Below are 19,448 nucleotides of genomic sequence, written 5' to 3' on the forward strand. Positions count from 1 at the left end.
TCCCTGGACTAATATAGATTGCAGAATAGTTCCAGAACCTAACAAGGTCCCTGAAGCTTCGCTCACAGAACATTAGTAAGAAGCAAAACGGATCTGGGACGAGAATAGGTAAGCTTTAAATGACTGGACTCGGAAGGTTCGGAACTAGTTCCAAAATGGGAATAAGCTTGAGATCAGGTCCAGGACAAGAATATATCCGTGATATATAATTTTCCCTGACACCGATTTTGGTGAAATTAAATTGATGGTTCCGTCCTGAGTCGCCAGAGCCGTCCAGAGCTGTCGGAATCGTCTGTGCCGTCCGGAGCCGTCATATAAGCTAGCTAGTCATAGTCGGGGCCCCAAACGACTCAGACGATTGCAATGGTTTGGAACAGCTTTGAGCGGAGCCGTTGGTTTGATGTAGCAGGAATCGGAACTGGAGTTGCAATGCTAGAAAGTGGGTTTTAGCCATGGGTGCGATTCCGAAAATCCGTCACAAAACTATAATCAGCCTGATGACTATCCCAAACGCTACAGATTAAGCTGAAACGACTGGAAAATCAAATATCCATATAAAAAAACGAAGGCTCCTTCTCAAACCTATATAGCCTTTTAACTTTCCGAGCAAAAATCTATATGAATGATCGTGTGGTCAAATACACGGGTATCAACACTAACGACCCCTACTCAAATCGCACTTGCTTCAGTGCTGATGGATTAAATTGGAGTTTGGTATTTAAACAATCGTATCGCCGTTCTAGTTCTAGCGATGCATAACTTCAATTCAAAACCATACCAAAAGCAAATCAAGCCAAAAGTACAGAGGGAAGTAGAAAGCTCTCAAAGGGCAAAAATCGCTCCTCTGTGTGGCAAGGCGCCACCAGCCTTTTTTGTTGTTGCTATTTTTAGAATGCATCAGTCGTTGCCGTCTGCTAAACGAAGTCTTTTTAGATTCCTTTTAGGTTGAGAGCTTGAGCCGTTTACAACCCGTTTAGTGGTCGTTTAGTGGAGTAGTGGCACTTGGGATAAGTTCCTGTCAGCTTCAGTTCCAGAGCCGGAGTAAATATAAAATCTGTTCTCGTATAAAGTTTCAATTACTGGACTCTAGGAAATAGTTCCATAGCGGAAAAACGTTCGATACTTCTCGATTCGATTTCTAGTCTGAATTAGACAAAAATAAGAACTCTTCTTTTCAAAGTGCTCTGGAATTTATGCACTTCTCGGATTCGAGTGCATTTTTAGCTAAATTAACTTGTTGATTCCACGAAAGTCATCGTTACAAAAACATAATTAAAAATAGAACATTTCGTTTTGAGCAACTCCTCAATTTTCCCCGTTTTATTTTGCTCCCTAACGTCAAACGCGCATTTGAATGAGCTGGTGAAGCAGTACGAAACGTCACCTTGCCCTAACCTTCTCTCGCGCACGTACTGCACCAGCTGCTGCTGCTGCTACTGCTGTTTTTGTGTACCACCGAGAGAGGTTATTTATTTACTCTTTCGTAGCAAAAATTTTCCCTTTTCCGCTACGAAACGGTGGGAAAAAGCAGTCCTCCATCCCCGTGTGTGTGCGTGCGTGCGTGCGTTCGTGTGTGCGGTTCGTGTCCAGTTTTCCCCGGGTTTTCCTCCCATTGATTGTTGTCCCCCCATTGGGCCACTGCTTGCAGCAGGATCAAAGTGTAAAATCCGGTGCCGTGCTGGTTGTTGGTGGTACGCAGTACGCATTAGAAGCAGCACAGAAGGGCCCCAAGGCAGGCAGGCAGTGGTGGTGAGGGTGCAGCCAACATGTCCGATACACCGATTATTGATCTCGGCAACGATTCCGAGTCGGAGGATGTGATTATGATCGAGGATCAGCCGGAAACGAGCGCACCGAAGGAGGCGGGCACACCGTCGACGATGGACACCAGCGAGACGGTGGAGGTCGCCTCCGAGCAGGATTCGGATGAGGTCGAATTCGTGCCGGTCGATGTTAACATGTGAGTAGCCTCTCTCTCTCTCCCTTTCTCTGATCGATCGTCTGATGCGTTTGTGCGTCAATGGTGTAGCAAAATGGCACATTTGTATGGTTAGGTTTTTGGTTAATTTCCTCCTCCACGGTAGGGAGAGATGACGTTCTTGTCGGCCCGTGTTGCAGTGAGAGAAATTTTCCCACGACCAACAGCCAACGGGCGAGGTTATGTTGGTTCCGTGGCAACAAAAAAAGTATGTGAAACGGCCCTGACCCTGTTGTCGGTATCCGTCTGCGTCTAACTATTGCGAACAGCAAGAGCAAAATCAATACTTGCGATACACATCCCTTTAACGATCTGAAGCTGAACGGGTGATTTATTTTTGTGTTACACCCGCACGACACTGCAAACGGTTCAATTTGCCCGCCAGCCCGAACGGTCCCCGCCAACCGACGACGACGACGGCGACGCACCCATCCTTTGTTTAATGTTCTACGACAACAACAGCGGTCCACAGCGGCTTGCCATTTGTTTCGAGGGCACAACAATTACGCATCTGAGGTAGACACAATTAACGCAGGAAGGTAACATCCGCACACTTCCCATTGTTGCACAAACTGGGACACGGCAGTGTTCCGGGTGGCCCTCCGAATTGGATTTTTGTAATACTATTTGTCTGCTTTAATTGCAAACAGTGAAAACTGTTGCAGTAAGATAATTATTTTGGGGAGAAATAAGATTAAACCATTACTCCCGCTGCGCCTTATCGCGTGTGAGGTGGGCGCGTTTATCTGCGATGGCGTGCTGCGGTGCCCACCGTTTCCTGCTTGCGGTTTTTGTTGCGAGATTTTTAGATGAAAAATGTACACAAAATCACACAGAGACACGCCAAGAGCTTTCTTAACTTGTAACGATTTTATTTGCTCAAGTAATCGGTTTCATTTTTGACTGCGACTTTCGCGGACACTTCGTAGGATTCTTTTTTAAGAAGCGATCCTTAATAAGTTGATGGAAAACGTCACAAAAAAAGTTGTGAGACTTTAGGTTTTAAAAGCTAATCTCCCCTCCCATCATTCGCTCGAAACGGCTCGTTGGGGGAGGGGCACTATTTTATGAATGCACACTGTACAGCGGGGTTTAAATTGGCAGTTAGAAAACAATATAACGCATCAAAACCGGCATGCCTAGCATGCACAAAAGGGCACCTTATTACACACACTCACTAACACACTTAAATATGCACCGGAACGTGCAGGATGAGCTGTGCCCGATCATCGAAGCAGGCGCAACAGATCGAACATCGATGCAACGGTTCGTCACCAATGGCTGCGGCTGGTGTTGTTGCTGAGGTAGTAGTGTCGTTATCATCCAGATACAGTTCACCCACATCGTCGTCACCCAGCTCGTAGTGATGCTCACCCTGCCCTTGGTCATCCTCCTGCTTTACCACATGTTCCTCCTCCGCCGTTTCCATCATCTGCAATTCTTCTGCGTACGATTCCGGACCGTACTTATGCGTCTGTCGCGCTGCGGTGGACATCACACTGCTACGGCGACTTCCCTCACCGCTGCTGTTGCTGCTGTCCGATTCGTCCGGAAGGCCATCGTTGAGCAGCATCGCTGCCAAGCGTTCGGAACTGTCCGGTCGGTCCAGCGCCTCAGTCACTCCGGTCGCGGCGCCATCCAGCAAGGAGCGTTTATCGACCGCTTCTGTCTTTACCACCGCCACGGACGATGAGCCACCGGACCCGTCAGCCGTTGCCTCGTGCACCGGTTCACCGGCGTCATACGCTTCCTTGAGAAAGTTCACCTCGCGCTCGAGCTGGCGGCGCGTAAGCCGCTGACTGCGCAACACTGCCGGCGGTTCTCGGGCCGCCCGCTTTTCCACTGGCTTTTGTGGTGGCTGCCTGCTGCTGGAGGAACCGGCGCCACTGGCAGTGGAGGAAGCAGCAGGTTTATTCTTCCCCTTCGCCGCAGCCTTTGCTTTCGGTGCTGCCGTTCGCTTACGCTGGCTGGTTGGCTTTTTAGCGGCAGCAGCACTTTGCTGTTGCTTCTTACCGGTAGCACTGGTGGAGGGAACGGTCGTGGCACGTTTGGCCACGGCCGGCGAACCAGCACCCTTCACGGGCGAGCGGAGTATTTCCTCCAGATCGTTCAGCGTGTCACTGTTGAACCGCTCGGTGTACTTGCTCTTGTGCGAAATCTCCATCAGCAGCTGCTGGCTGAGCAGATCGTCCTCCGAGGCGCTGAACGAGGCGGTACTGCGGCGCGCCCGCTGCTCCGGCTCGTCCATCGGGTCGTCCGTGTTGCCATCGTCCAGCAGCGGGAAGCCGACGGACGAGATCCGGTGCGGCGGGATCTCGGGCAGCAGCGAAGCGTTCCGTTTGCGCCCGCGAAACAACGCTTCCATCGCGATGGCAGGATCGTCCTCGTCGGGTTCCAGCTTCACCGGCGGCGGTGGCGCTGCCGCCGGGCGTTGCTCTTTGGCGGCGGGCCGTTTCCGGGCGGATGGCGTTTTGCGGGACGACGCTGGGGCTGCTTTTGTGGTTGATTTTTGGGTGTAAATCATGCGCGAACTTCCCGGTGGCTGCTGCTTCGCTTTGGGCAACTCCCCGAACATGTGCCGGGGAGGAGATTCGGGCAGATGGTTGTTGTTGTGCGCGTGGGACGGCTCTTCCTGCTGTCCGTGCAGCAGCACAACATTGCTCAGCAGATTGATCCCATTGACGTCCAGCATACCTTGCGAGGATGCCTTGGGGGCATGCGTGACGCTCCCTCCTCCCATGTCGTCATACTCAAGGTACATTTCGCGCGTGCTTGCTTTGCGCGTCCCGTCCGGATGGTAGCGAACGAACGAGGAGCCGGTTGGTTTGCCATCGCCGCGCGCACGTTCCACCACCGTGCGATCCGTTGTGCGCGCTGTCGTGCCGTCCTCGAATTGATTCCCACTACCCCCACTCCCATCGTCATCGTCCTCCTCCTCTTCCTCCTCCTCCTCCTCGTTGTCCATCTGGCGCTTGGATTTCTGCTTCCGCCGGCCGCTCTGCAGCCGCTCGAGCTCGTGCGGTTTCAGCTTTCGGCGCCGCTTGTACTTGCGCGGGAAGGTGGGCGGTTTGCGCTTCATCGCCGTGTTCGTGTCACTGTGCTCGATCAGATGCTGCACCAGATCGGCGGTCGTGCCGAACGGTGAGCTGCAAACCGTACAGTAGTACGGCTGATCCGGCGAGCCGCGCTTCGCGTCCGCCTGCGAATGATGCGCCCGGATGTGTTCGCGCAGCACCACCCGCTGATTGAACGCTTTCGGGCAGACGGGGCACGCGTACGGTTTCTCCCCGGTGTGGATGCGCTCGTGCTTGCGCAGTGTGCCCCCGTCGGCGAACGCTTTCCAGCAGAACCGGCACGCGTACGGCCGCTCCCCCGTGTGGATGCGCATGTGGATCTGCTGCGACGAGCGCGAACCGAACGTTTTGCCACACTCGTGGCACGGATACTCGTTCGATTTCGTGTGCGAATGGCGATGGTTCATCAGGGTCCGGCCGTCCGGGAACTCTTCCTTGCACACCTCACACCGCACGGCCTTGTTGCGGTGCGAGTCCATGTGCCGCTTCAGCCGCGTCATGTGGTGGAACGTTTTGCCGCACTTCGAGCAGGAGTGGGCCCGCTCGCGCGAATGGTCCCACGCGTGCTTCATCAGCGTGGTTTGGCTTTTGCAGCGCTTGCCGCAGATCGCGCACGACGTTGCGGTCAGCTCGTCCCGGTGCCGGTCCTGCACGTGCTGCTTGATGTTGGCCTCGTCCGGGAACTTCTCCCCGCACAGCTGACACTCGAGCGGTTCGTACTGGGCGGCGCCACCACCGTGCACCTCACTGTGGTCGAGCAAGTCCATCGCGCTGTCGAACGACTCCCCACAATCGCGACACGTCAGCGCGGACTGGTCGGGTTCGTTCGAACGCTGCGGCGGCGGCGGCGCCTGCTCGTAGTGTTCGATCGTGTACTCGAGATTGTCGTACTCTTCGCCCTCCTCTTCCTCGTCCTCCTCGATCGCTTCCTGGTCGGTGGCTTCCGCTTCACGGTCACTTTCCAGCTCCACTTTGCTGGAGGTTTGCAGCAGTTCCTGCTTCACCAGCACACTACGGTTAGAGCTCGATTGCTGGTGCTGCTCGAAGGTGCCGTGCGCGTGGTGCGTATGGTTCAGTAGATGGTCCAGCTGGAAGAAAACTGCACTGCAGCTATCACAATTGTACTGCTTGGTGGTGGTGGTGGTGGTCACCACCGGCAGCTCTATCGCTCCGTGCGCACTGCCGTAAGGCTCGTGGTCGGCCACCCAAGCTTCCTGCGCCGGGTGCGCTCGCTGCACGTGGTCCCGCAGCAGCGACTGCTCCCAAAAGTGCGCATTACACAGTGCGCAATCGTAGCGCGTGCTGCCGGCATGGGTGCGGGCGTGCGAAAGGAGCGCTTTCTCTCGCGCGAACGATGCGCCACACTGCTGACAGACGAACGGTTTGCGCCAGTCCGCTGCGACCGTCCTCGTGGGAGGTGGCGATGATATGGCGTTACCACCTTCCCCATGCTCCAGGGGTTCCTTTTTAATCTGCCGACTGCCGACTTTCGAGGCAAACACTGGCTTTGTCCGTGCCGTTCGCGTATCCTGGGTGGATTGGGATTGCTTTTTCCGCGGCGTACGTTTGCCGGTGGTGTTGGAAAGTGTTGCAGGGCCGCTCGGATCCATTTTGCCGAGCGTGTACTTTTGCTCCAGCACGGGTGGAACGCTCTCGAGGTAAGGCGACTGCTCCATCGGTACGTCATGCGCGTACGAGGAAGAGCCGATCGTCGACGAGGACGAAGCACCGTAATGCGTGGTGGAAATCAGCTGCATCGGTGGTTGCGAGTTGTAGCTCACCATCGAGTTCTGGATGTACATGTCTTCGTCATCGCTCGAATGCCGCAAACGATGCTTCATGCTATGGCCACCACCGCCGGAGGATGAGTGCCCCAGATCGGGCAGATCATCTGAAAGCAAAAGAAGGGAAACGACACAAAAGTGAGCTCACGGAAAATGAACAAAACGTGATAAAAAATAACATACATTCCGCTTCCTGGTCACTGCGCAGCGCCAGCTCGTCCTGCTCCGCCACGGAGTACGCGTGCTGCTTCAGATGGTTGATCAGATCCGCCCGGTGGCTGTACTGTGCCCCGCACAGGTTGCAACAGTGCGGCCGATCGTTCGAGTGCGCCATCAGATGGTTCTGCAGGCTGCTCTTCTTGCGGAACCGCCGGCTGCAGAAATCGCACGGGTACGGGCGCGACAGCGTGTACTGGTCCTGGTCGAGCGGGACGGAAATGTCGTCCTCCTCCTGCACCACGACCGCACTCACGCCGAGCTGGTCGACCGTCACCTGCACGCACTCTTCGCCCTGCGGCTGCACCCAATCGTCCGTAATCACTTCCTCCGTCACTTCGCACTCTTCCGCGTACTGTTGTGCCTCGACGGAGGTGGCGGGCTGGTCTTGTACTTGGTGCTGTGTTTGATCGATCGCCGCCTCCGCCGGCACCACGTAATCGTGCAGCGCGAGCTGACTTTCGTCCACAATCGCGAGCTGGCCGACGTCATCCGCATCGACCACCGACAGCGCTTCGGAAGCGGTCATGTAGATCAAGTTTTCCGGCGGTATCTGATCGATGTTCTGTATCGACCGTTCGTCCACGAGGTACTCCCGGCCGTCCGGCGTTTGCAGCAGGATGGATTCGTTCAGCAGTGCCGCATGGGTGGTGGTGGTGGTGGTTGTCACCGGTCGGCGTACCTGTGGTGGCGGCTGCATTTGCCGCTGGTCGTTCGTCACTGTCAGGTACGAACCGGCTCCTCCGATGGACGTGCCGTAAAGCAGCGTCCCATCGCTGGTGGCTGTCATCGACGCTTGCTGCTGGTTGGGGATGTTGATGATTTTCATAGTAGGCCGTGCATTGGACACGTACTTCACAGAGGAAATGCTTCCGGCGGTGAGTTTGCCTGTGCTGCTGCCGGCACTGCTGTTCATTCGCGGCTGGTGTCCGCTGGTAGTAGTTGCCACTTGCCAAAGCGGAGGCAATGGGTTGTTGTGGTTCATGACTGCTGGCACGCTACGCCACGGTTACCCCACTGTAGGAGAAGGGACACACGATTAGTATCAACCGAAAATTTGCTCTTGAAATATGAGACACGGCACAAGAACGACGACAACGAAGGCGAAAGTATTTGCAATTTGCTTTACCGCTTTCCATCGCGCATCGAGAAATGACAGCTCTTTTAGCTTCGGCACTTGTGCACACATACACATACCCACAGCCACACACACACACGTACGCGTGCTTCGTGGGAGATAAAGCAGAGCGCTGGTACGCTTGTCTGCCACCAGAGGGCGCGAGCGCTGTCAAGTCGATGTCGGTGGTCGCATGAATGGGTGCTCGCCTCTGTACACACACGGAGGAGGCTGAGAGAGCACAGCCAACCAACGGAGGCCGATTTGTTTGGTAGCACAAACTTAGGTTATGGCTAGCAAAATTGAGGTTATTCAATAATTGTCCGACATCAAAACAAAACTCCTGCGGGGGTGCAAACAGCTGATTTGCGTACACAGCGAGTCGGTTGTGTGGGGGAGAGGTGGGACTGGGGGTGATGGAATGTGGTTGGTTCGAGGTTCGCATCGGCCGATGGGCGATGAATTTAACACGTTCAATGCGCCATTTTAGAAAATAATCGCTTTTACATTTGTTCCACCGTTCGATTCGCTCCTCGTATTCAGCCGTGGGCCGGGTGCGTTTTGTTACTATACATATCTGGATTTTTTTTTGCTAACCGGCAACACTAAGATGCTTACATGCAAAGGGGTATTGCCGCAGCCTCGAGCAATGGTCACAAATTTCACTTCACTTTTATTCCTCCTTTTGGGCATCCATCGTATCAAGGCCCCTCGCCCTACACACACGGGTCTTCTGGCTAGCGGCGACTGGAGGATCAAAATGAGGTGCTGTGGGCTACTGTTCGGACACACTTCTTTGTTTACATTTCACCCGCACACTTTAGTTATTCGTTACACCGTTCAGTGTATAAAAGTAAGAAAATAAACTGTGTTAACTAATTGAAAACAATTGCAAAGATTGGTAGAGAAAAATTGGGCAGGTTTTTTTTGTTACCCTTCGGTTTGACAGCTCGCAAGCGGGCCGGATTGGGTGCTGAAGGTTGGAGCGGAGCTAAAGTTCCGATCCCGTGGACCATCACTATGAACCCGTGAGCAATATGGCGAAAAGGTTGGGTCATTCATGGTTCATGCAAACATAAAATATTTGTTGAGCGGTTTATTTTTTTATTTTCAAATTAAAATAGCGCTTAACATAGTAGAACTTCGCGTGAACGGGGGTGGATTAACAGGTGGACGACTTAAACGTGTACGTGACTTAAACAGTAATGTGAAAAAAAGTGCACCTAGCTATTGCTTTTCGAATTTCATTTTTGTTCTAGGAGAATTATTACAACTAAAGTCAATTATTAAAAAATATTCTACTGGGAATGATTCGATTGGTTAAAATTCACTGTTAATATAACTAGTAAATTTTATGATTTTTGTATCGAAAACGTCATGCTTGTGAAAACATCATTATAAAATATGGTAAATTTGCTGATTTGAGGGCGTTGTTTAAGAGAACTGAAACAACATAATTTTTGAACACCTTTTACTATAATTGTAAACAGTCTATTCGCTAGTTACGATTATCCGGGGGCGGATTATCCTGTCCTGAGCTGACTGAATAGTCGACGTTCTACTGTATGTGATTTATGAGTACCCAACACATCTTCCTAACTCGATTATCACTTTTTTAAACTCCAAATGCACTTTTGAAATGGATGAGTTGAATTTAATTCAATTCGTTTATATACTGTTCGAACTCACTGGTTGAACTTTGATTCCCTGTCAACTATTGAATATGTGCTTTTTAGTTGGTACGTTTTTTCATACAAAAAAACATCTGAATTTGACGGCAGGCCATGAGAATTTTTGGTTTTTTTCAAAAACTGGATTTTTCCATACAAACGCATGCTTTTTAAGTAAAACATCAGCCAACTATCGAGCGTTCAACTAAAAAGCATGACAACTAAAAAGCTTTCAAATATTCAATTCTGACTGTACAACATCATTTACAAAACACGATTTTTACAGAATATTTACATGTTGTTGTTTTTTGTGAGGTTTTAAAATTTTAGACGAAAAGCAATTTAATCTTATAATTTATGCATTTTACAATTATTAGATCAAATTCTTTCAATTTTATAAATGAATTGTCAATTTTACAAAAACGCGTGTCTCCTATGTCGAGGACAGACCGTAGCCAAGTTAACATCAAGAATTTTCGAAGAAATAATATTTTTCGAATAATTCCCAATGAGTTCTGTTGTAAAAATGTATTGCATTTTAATCGCCTGACGGCATTTGCCATATTTCGAGAACCACCCGTACTCCTAGTACCTACTTCACCTTTAAACTGTGCGCACAACTGTCAACTCGAGTGCTCGTGCTTCGCCCACGTTAAGTAGCCTTCATCCAGTAACGCCCTGCACCGACCTGGCTTTCGCTCACTTTGTGCCCTTGGTGCGAGCTCGTGGGGGTGAGAGATTGGTTGCTATTTGGAAACAATTTCCTTTCTTGCAGTAACGGAACAGGGAAGAAAAGTTGTTTTCGTTGGCAAACAATTTCCACCGGGCCAGGACGGACACGGTGTTCAGTGCGTGCGAGCCCATTTCGCAAGTGAATACCAGCAAAGCTATCCCTACAACATCGTGCTGCTGAGTGCTTCACAATGGAGGAAGTGGTGGCAATCGAAAGGTGTGTGTGTGTGTGTGTGTGTGTGTGTGTGTGTGTGTGTGTGTGTGTGTGTGTGTGTGTGTGTGTGTGTGTGTGTTATTACGTCGAATAAAATATTGTCCAAAGTGCATTTTTTTCAGTTTCAGTCGTCCTGCACAGTAGTAAAGGGTGTTTTAATTATAGCACCTATTTTTTAATGTACGGAGCAGTGTCGCGAATATCATTCGATTACGATTGCCCCCCCCCCTCCCTTCTAGTCAAATTTGCGTCATCCGTCACCACCTTACACCTAGGTCGCGGGGGGGGGGGGGAGTAGCGAGCTCCATCGTTTCCTCCAACCTACCCCGTAACCCTTACAGCCTACCTCACTCACCTCATTGTGTACTTCACCGTTCACGGTGAATATTTATAACTGAGCTTCTGAGGTTCGATTGCACAGTCGCTAAAGCAAAGCAAAAGAAAAAAAAGAAAAAAAAAAATGCTACGTTACGTTTACCCCCCCACCGAGTGTGACCTTTTCCGAAAGGTGTAGAACGAACCGTACTAATAGAGTTACATTTTGTTTTCTCGATTTCGTTTCCCCCTATTTTCCGACAGGCTGGCAGAGGAGAAGAAAAACTCCGGAAACGATGAGTACAAGCTGAAACGGTACGAGGCGGCACTGCATCTCTACTCGGAAGCGATTCACCTGAGCCCGGGTACGGCCGCCTACTATGGCAACCGTTCCGCCTGCTACATGATGCTCGGCGACTATCGGTCCGCCCTGAACGATGTGAAGACGGCCATCACGATCGACGAGAAGTACGAGAAGGGATACGTCCGTATGGCCAAATGTTCCCTGATGCTCGGTAAGTAGCGCTGTGATGCCCTTTAATGGGTGAAAATCATGTTTTGGCTTCAATTGTTGATTTTTCCCATTTCCCCTTCCCTTCCAGGCGATGTCATCGGTACGGAGCAAGCGATTCGCAAGTTTCTCACGCTGGACCCCTCGAACACGGCACTGCGGGAGGAGATTGCCAGCCTGAAGCAGCTGCGCGATCTGAACGAGAAGGCGGCCGCCTGCTACGATAAGAAGGACTATCGCACCTGTCTGTACCATTGCGATAACGCAATCAAGATTGCACCGGGCAGCATACAAAACAAGCTGCTGAAGGCGGAGTGTCTCGCGATGCTGGAGCGCTTCGAGGAGGCGTGCAACATTGCGATCTCGATCATGCAGACGCACAGCACGAACGCGGACGCGATCTACGTGCGCGGGCTGACGCTGTACTACAGCGACAACCTGGAGAAGGGCCTGCTGCACTTCGAGCGTGCGCTGATGCTCGACCCGGACCACAAGAAGGCGAAGGCGATGAGGCAGAAAGCGAAACAACTGAAGGAAAAGAAGGAATCGGGCAACGAGCTGTGGAAGTCGGGCAAGTACCGGGACGCGCTGGCAACGTACACGGAGGCGCTCGAGCTCGATCCCCAGAACAAGGACATCAACAGCAAGCTGTACTACAACCGGGCGCTGGTGAACTCGAAGCTCGGCAACCTGCGCGAAGCGATTGCGGACTGTTCCAGTGCGCTGGCGCTGAACGAGAAGTACATGAAGGCGCTGCTGCAGCGTGCCAAGCTGTACTACAACATGGAAAACTACGAGGAAGCGGTGAAGGATTACGAAAAGGCGCTCAAGTCGGACCGTTCGCCGGAGGTGAAAAATTTGCTGCGCGACGCCAAGTTCCAGCTGAAGAAGTCGAAGCGCAAGGACTACTACAAAATACTGGGCGTCACGAAGCAGGCGTCGGAGGATGAGATTAAGAAGGCGTACCGCAAGCGGGCCCTCGTGCACCATCCCGACCGGCACGCGAACGCGACGGACGAGGAGAAGAAGGAGCAGGAGCGCAAGTTTAAGGAGCTCGGCGAAGCGTACACGATACTGTCCGATCCGGTGAAGAAATCGCGCTACGACAGTGGCCAGGATCTGGAGGAGATGAACCACAGCGGTAAGCGAAGCAGATATGCGTAAACCAGCTAGAGACGGCGAAGCTTAATTTGAACTATTTTTCTTTGCACCTTTTCCAGCCGACATTGATCCGCAGCAAATCTATCGACAGTTCTTCTTCCCGTCCGACTACGGGTTCGGTGGCTTCCAGGGCGGCGGCGGTGGCAATAGTTCCAACTTTTCGTTCCATTTCGGTTAATTACATACCGCGTGACGCTGCTGCTGCTGCTGCTTGCCAGCTCTCGTGCGCATGATTTATGTGAAGGAAGGTGAGGTGTGTGTGAGTGCAGCAGATACTTAGATGTTTAAGCGCATATTGTAATCAACCGTGAAGAAACGACACATGTACTACTACCCCCTACTGTCTGTGGTATGTGCCCCTTCACCCACCTCTCCCCGTCCGTATTCCGTTGTAAGGTATGCGGAACGCACAAGGCAGAGAAGGACAAGGACGCGTACCGCTGTTTGGCGTAGCGCTTGTGTTTTGCGACACTTTTGCTTGCACAGTGGTAAGCTCTTTAGAATGGAGGGCAACCAAGAGAGAGAAAGAGAACGGTGGTGAGTGAGCACACTTCCTTCTTCGTTAAGGTGAAAAAGCATAGCAAAACAATACAAAAAAAGGTAGTAAAGTATATGACCGTGGGAGATCCGTTTCTAACTCAAACTACTGTAATTAGCTCGTACTCGTCCTCTCCGCAAAGTGCGTGGATGACCTTTTTTTTTAAATCACTTTTGTTACTCTGTTTGTGAATTCCTTTGCCCCGATCATCACTTTTGTACTACAGTAATGCAACCAACAATAAGTGAATGTAACCAGCAGTAACCGTAACACGCTATAAAGTCGTTGTAGTTGTTTGCTACCCCCGCATTGCTACGGTTTGTTACCTCTGAACGAACCTGTAGTGCTGCACTGCTTCGGTGATTGTAACTATGAACTTAATTTATGAAAACGAAATGAATGAGCGTAAAAAGTGGTAAATTTTCATTTTTTTTAAAATTTTGAGATCAAGTGTGAACGTTGTTACATTCTACTCGCTTTCTCTTTAACCCGCGCTACCCGGTACGTAGTTAGGGTTTTTTGAAGCTCCGTTTAGAGAAACTGTGTGAATAATTTTCCACTCTGTTGATATTAGAAATACGGCTAGCCATTTACCACAAATTTTTTTACAATACGCCGTCCCCGATAGTGAGGTCTTGCACGTTAGCAGCAAAACTTGTTCGTTTTCTCTTTTTTGAATTCGGATCAATTAACTGAAATGCTTTTTAAACAAAACTTGTGTCCCGAAAAGCAACTACAACCTTACAATCTTATCCATCTACGCCTGCGTGAGGGAAAGCCGGAAAGTTCGTATAAACAGTAACAATATATAAAACAGAATCAATGATGATACAATGTAATCCGATGTTAGGGGAAGCAACAGAACTAACGCATACACAGAATTACAGGTGAAATTAAACGTTAAAAAGAACACAAAATCTCAATTGGTGATGTGTCTCCGTGGAGAGGTATTTGAAAGAAACGAAACGATGCCACCAACGGCGTAAGGTGTGTGTGTGTGTAACGTTATGTGGAAGATTGTATTGCACTTTATTCCCTTGTAGTGTTGCTATCTTTCTCACAGTATTAGTTTGCTTTTCCTTTACATTATAACAAAAGAAAGAGAGAGAGAGAGATAGAGAGAAATCCGTTCTCATGATAGTACGATAATCATTTTAAAAGTAAACCCCTCTCCTGTAGCTTTACGTTTGTGCACGCGTGAAAAAATGAAAATATAAATTCGTGAAAATGTGGCTCGCTCCATGTCCCTACAGCTCGATTTCTCAGTTGCATTCGATTGCAAGTGCAATATTGCTTGATTTGATAAGGACGCTATATGTAAGTGCACAGCTGTACGGTTGTTCTTGCTGCTGTCGTTATTTATGCTCACTCACAGTGTGCTTTATCATGTTATCATTATTGTTTAACGTTTTTAAATTTGTTTTGTTTATTCAGCAGGAACGGCCGCTTATTCAGATATTGCTCGTTCTTTTTGAAACTTTAAATTAGGCTAAAATGGCAAACAGTGCCCAAGTTAATTTGAGTTTTAGTGGAGCATAGGGGCTGGGAGATGGGAGCGGGGGATCGTGTCCTATGCTGGTCCCCTTTCATCATGTTATCACTCTATCTAGACATACACATACACACAATAAAACGGTTCAAAAATGGCATCTCACAGTCGCCATACACATACGCACGCAGGCCTTATGTAAAGGTACAAAAGTTTATGAACACTTTTAACAAAAGTACGCACTCATCAGCAACTGATAAAACGGCGTGAAAAGATGTGATACTGACGTGTACACTGACATAATTTCTAACTGGTATTGCTCTCGCTACTACTTCTACTATTACTACTACTACTGCTACTAATGACTGCCATAAAAGTGAAGCGCAGTTTCCGTTCGCAGGACGTTAGTACATTGTACGTTTGTTTGTTGCTTCACATAACTATCACTGGGGTTTGTTTTAAATTTCTCTAAGAGCACGTTGCTGCTTAAATCCGAGCTGCTACCGTCACTGTCTGTCTACTCAGCTCCTACAGTCAGTAGTGTCGTTCTTTGTGTTGCCTAAGTATATCACGCACTAGTCCACTAGTGAAAGTTTTTGCTAAATAGAGACTACTACAATCATTGTAATACTGGTAATTGCAAATTGCGCGGTGTAGTTGGTTCGATTCGCTCTAAACACACGATGTGCGTACTCACTCTTTACGTCTATGTTATTACTCTCTATGCTACTACTACTACTACTATGCTCTGTGTCTCAACAGTCAACCATGCTTATTGGTAGCAATTTTCTAGCTATTCGTTCTAATAACCGTACGATTCTGTGTATTGTGTCATAGAAAATTGTGTCGTAGTGAATGTTGTAGTGAAAACAAACCTCCCCTCAGGGGGATTGGGGAGTGTTTTGATAAAACGTTTAACTAATGCGGCTTCTTCGCTGGCAGTTTGTGGATTCATCTGCTCCCTCACTTGAACCGCTACTTAGTGGGGTATCTTCAGCTATAACCATTCGTAGCTTTAAAATTAATCGAAATTTGAGAAAAAGGTTAAGAATTAAAAGCAATTCTTGAAGGATTTACTAAGATTCTATCTCACCTGGCACGCTAGACGAAGGACATTAGATAATGGGAATATGAAGAAATATGAGTATAAAAGAACCATCTACAAACAAACAGACCAATGATCCTTACCTTCCGATGGTTGTACTGATTGTAGCGATTATGGGATTTTCTCACAGCCTCAATTACAGCCTCCCTAACCCTACCGGCATCCATATGGTCCTCCCAGGCCACTAGAACACGTCCCAGGCGAACAGCAACATTAGCGACTTCATCAAAATCATTTCATCTTATTTTCTGCCACTTACCAGCCATACATTCCGTGAACAGTAGCAACGTCTTCAGTGGTCGTTTGTTGTACTTAGGCGAGATGCCATCGTAGTTGTAGTGAATCAGCAGCCGGTCCGCAAACAACCGTTGATATGTGTCACTGAACGAGGTATCGTGTGTTTTCAGCCGTCGCAGCAGAGTAATCTGGCAAGGGTGAAAGGTCAGCGAGGTCGAAGGTCGATAATAGGAGATTCTGAAGATCTTACATAGCGCTCCCTCGCCGTATCGCACGTTCGAACTAATCGTTCCAGCTGGTCGAGCTGCTCAATCGTTTCGATCGGGAACTTTACGTCGCCGATCATCTCCACCCGTTCCAGTTCGTCACCTGTCGTCGGGGAAGGGTCCAGCAGCTCCGCAGGTAGTAGTATCACTTCCTCAACATCTTCAGCCTCACTTATGGTAGCTGTTTGGAATAGAATAGATTTCTGAGTAAGTACTAACTTCTTGCGGGCTTTTTAAGCATAGAATATCTCATCATACTGTCCGTTTCATCCACGAGAAGTACTACGGGTGCGGGAGATAACCGTCCGGTGCTTTCACTATCGTCCGGATCCGGTGGCTTCTTCCAACGCGGGATCTCCTCACCCTCTGGTTCGTCCAACCCGGACGAGGCCGAACCTTGATGGTTCCCGTTGCATCCCGTTTCATTCTCTTGTTGCTGATGCTGTTGTTGTTGTATTGAGGGACTTTCCGTAACTTCTTCCTCTCCGTTTTGCAACGTTAGCGTCACGATCGAACTGTGATCCTGTTCCGGATCACCTTCGGCAGTACATCGTTCCTGCTCGATAACTGTCCGACTGTCGGAGCTGCTCGATCCACTAGCCTCGGCAATGACCACGGCAGGAACTGAGTAGGGCAAAGGGATAGTAATTTCCTCGTTGGGATACACATCACCACCAACACCACCAGTAACATCCGGCTCGTCTGTTGATGCAGTAGACTCACTATCCAGCTTTTCACAAGGTATTCCACCACTGTCCTCTGCCGTGACCGGTTTCCTGGTAAACAGAAGCCGCTGCTTGTGAAGTCGATTGAATCGGTAGATCTCGTTGCTCCGCAAGCATTTCGTGCGAAATAGCAAGAACTCGTCCAGCTTTAGTGCACAATCCTCGCAGATAGGGGAAGGGTAGTCGTAGTCTTTGGAGAGCTAACAATAAGAATAAGGATACTCAAACATCACATAAACACATCAAGTTGTTGGCGTCGTCGCAACGCCTACCATGATTGCGGTACATTCGAAGATCTTCTCTACTAGCGTGTCGGTTGTTTCCTTGCTGTTGTCCGACTGGAAGATCGACTGTACGATTTCCTTATCCGACAGGCACAGGCGACATTTGCGCTCCAGATTAGGGATCAGGTGTTTTCTGCAAAAGAGATGGAACTTATGAGCCACTCTGAGGAACAACAATCGAAAAATCCTTACTTGAAGATGCTTCGTAACTTTGCCATCCGGAAGCAGGTGACGACACACAGCACAGCACCACTCGGGGATGGAGAAGTCAAGGTACAACGGGGGAAAAACACTGGTACGTAATCGAAAAAACCTATGTGGCTGATGGTAGGACTCGACAGAACTCAAAGAATCCTGGAGCGAATTAAGATATTTTTGGTTTCTAACAAACACAGCTGAGGAGGGCCTATTTCCTTAACAAACTAAAGCGCTAAAAGCGACAAACTAAATCAGCTTTCCCTACAGTTCAGTCATCGTTGATTGGTTGGGAGGTTGGTGGAAAATTATGCACACAAAAACACAAAACTCCTCGAGCCTGTGACACCGACACGCAGCGAAGAAAGGTGTTTTTGATGTAAGTGTTCCCTTCTTTTTACCCTTTTTTTTTTCTTTTTATTTCGCATGCTCTCCAACATTTGCCATCTCTTTCTGTTTCTTTTTGTACAACACGCACGTTGGAAGGATATGTCCGGCGAAGGACATTTGACAGCTGGCAGTAGCGCTTGCTTTGTCACTCGCTCGCAACAATTCGAACGCACATGTTTACTGGTAACTGGAGAGAAGTTGTGAGCGTAAAATGGGGAGCCATGCTTTGAGAGAGGAACAGTGCGAGAGAATGCTCTGTTCGCGGTTGGAAGGGGGAGATATTCACGCACGAGATTTTACAGTGACATACACTAGATTTTGCACAACCAGACGAAATTGTGTGGGAAATTTAGTTTCGTGGAATAAACAAATCCCAACGACCAATTTCACCCTTCAAAAAGTACACAACGGACGCAATGGAGCTGCTGCGGTACGCCGTGTTTCCACCTTGGCCGGCACATTCTGGAACCGTCTCATGTTGAACCGTTCCTTGCTCACCTCCACCAGTGGCGCTTTACGGTTCGCGTAGATCGGAAACTTCTTCTTCGGTGCCGGTTTTTCCGTAAACGTCCGGTTCAGGCGAAACGCTTCCGCCTCCGAGTGCCAAATTCTCGCGTACGACCAGTCGAGCAGACAGTCCATGGTTGGATCACCATGCTGCGTTTGTGTGTGTTTTTAGAAAGTAAATACACTCCTTTGCTCAAAACAAAATCTTTCCTCAAAAGCTTACCTTCTCGAACGATGGCCGGAACGGATGCTTCAGCAAGCTGTCCGGATGGGCGATGAGGTTATCCTTCGGTCGGGCCAGGTACGCCTTGCTCCATTCGTAGCGTATCGGTGTGGGAAAGGACACCGGTTTCGGTGGTTTGCAGCGGGACATTCTGGATATATTGATTAGTTGATTCGTACCAGAAGTCCTATATTTATGATGGCTGCTTCTATGCTCGCTTGCTCACCGAATGGAGACACCCGACTGAAGAGGTTGCTAAGCAAAAAGCAACGAACAGGTTGCTATGATGCGTTTTGGGAAACGGTTGAGATCTTTGTACATTCTTGTTGGAGTTAAGGTTTTCAATCTTCTGATGAGTCTACGCCATGGACTTGATTCTTCCTCGAAGATTCTTTTAATTCTTAGGTCCATTTCTCAACAAAGTACATTTGGATATTGTTGTAATTTGAACATATATCTCCTTCTGACATCTTTAATAACATGGCAAATTGCTCGCAAAAACTAAATCCAAATAATCGCAACGTCTGCTACATCCTATTCATAAATCCACGGTTATGTCTCTCATTACTTATCTCGTATCTCGTATGTATCAACATCAGCCACATCTGTGCATTTGGAAACATTCGACATTTCTCTCTTTCTGATTATGCATCCGTAAGTGCATTTTTAGTCTCTGTGTTGGCAGAGCACCCTAGAGAGATGATGTACGGCTCCAGG

At 49.2% G+C, this 19,448-nt stretch overlaps 4 protein-coding genes across 5 annotated transcripts; 1 reads left to right on the top strand and 3 right to left on the bottom strand.

Annotated features, from left to right (window-relative positions):
• Positions 1-1,374: 1,374 nt before the first annotated feature.
• LOC1279947 (dnaJ homolog subfamily C member 7) lies at positions 1,375-14,227 on the top strand. Of its 2 annotated transcripts, none has more exons than XM_319734.5 (4): positions 1,375-1,960; positions 11,365-11,615; positions 11,703-12,752; positions 12,832-14,227. In XM_319734.5, the coding sequence occupies exons 1-4, from the start codon at positions 1,767-1,769 to the stop codon at positions 12,948-12,950; spliced, it is 1,614 nt and encodes a 537-aa protein (XP_319734.5). In that variant the 5' UTR covers positions 1,375-1,766; the 3' UTR covers positions 12,951-14,227. The 2 variants fall into 2 exon arrangements, with proteins under 2 accessions (XP_319734.5, XP_061517417.1); XM_061661433.1 differs by lacking the exon at positions 1,375-1,960 and adding an exon at positions 10,455-10,788.
• LOC1279946 (uncharacterized) lies at positions 2,830-10,124 on the bottom strand. Its single transcript, XM_061661432.1, has 3 exons — positions 8,788-10,124; positions 7,020-8,069; positions 2,830-6,943 (listed from the first exon to the last, which is right to left on the bottom strand). Exons 2-3 carry the CDS (start codon positions 8,035-8,037, stop codon positions 3,165-3,167), a joined length of 4,797 nt encoding a protein of 1,598 aa, XP_061517416.1. The 5' UTR covers positions 8,038-8,069; positions 8,788-10,124; the 3' UTR covers positions 2,830-3,164.
• LOC133393957 (uncharacterized) lies at positions 12,997-17,744 on the bottom strand. The gene is made up of 7 exons (XM_061661434.1): positions 17,609-17,744; positions 17,405-17,549; positions 16,666-17,332; positions 16,392-16,588; positions 16,164-16,329; positions 15,893-16,088; positions 12,997-15,812 (listed from the first exon to the last, which is right to left on the bottom strand). Exons 1-6 carry the CDS (start codon positions 17,632-17,634, stop codon positions 15,901-15,903), a joined length of 1,389 nt encoding a protein of 462 aa, XP_061517418.1. The 5' UTR covers positions 17,635-17,744; the 3' UTR covers positions 12,997-15,812; positions 15,893-15,900.
• A 121-nt stretch (positions 17,745-17,865) lies between these two features.
• LOC1279948 (uncharacterized) lies at positions 17,866-18,944 on the bottom strand. The gene is made up of 2 exons (XM_319736.3): positions 18,732-18,944; positions 17,866-18,658 (listed from the first exon to the last, which is right to left on the bottom strand). The coding sequence occupies exons 1-2, from the start codon at positions 18,879-18,881 to the stop codon at positions 18,395-18,397; spliced, it is 414 nt and encodes a 137-aa protein (XP_319736.2). The 5' UTR covers positions 18,882-18,944; the 3' UTR covers positions 17,866-18,394.
• Between the last annotated feature and the right edge of the window lie 504 nt (positions 18,945-19,448).

The sequence above is a fragment of the Anopheles gambiae genome, chromosome 3, assembly GCF_943734735.2.
Source record: "Anopheles gambiae chromosome 3, idAnoGambNW_F1_1, whole genome shotgun sequence".
Lineage (NCBI taxonomy): Eukaryota > Metazoa > Arthropoda > Insecta > Diptera > Culicidae > Anopheles > Anopheles gambiae.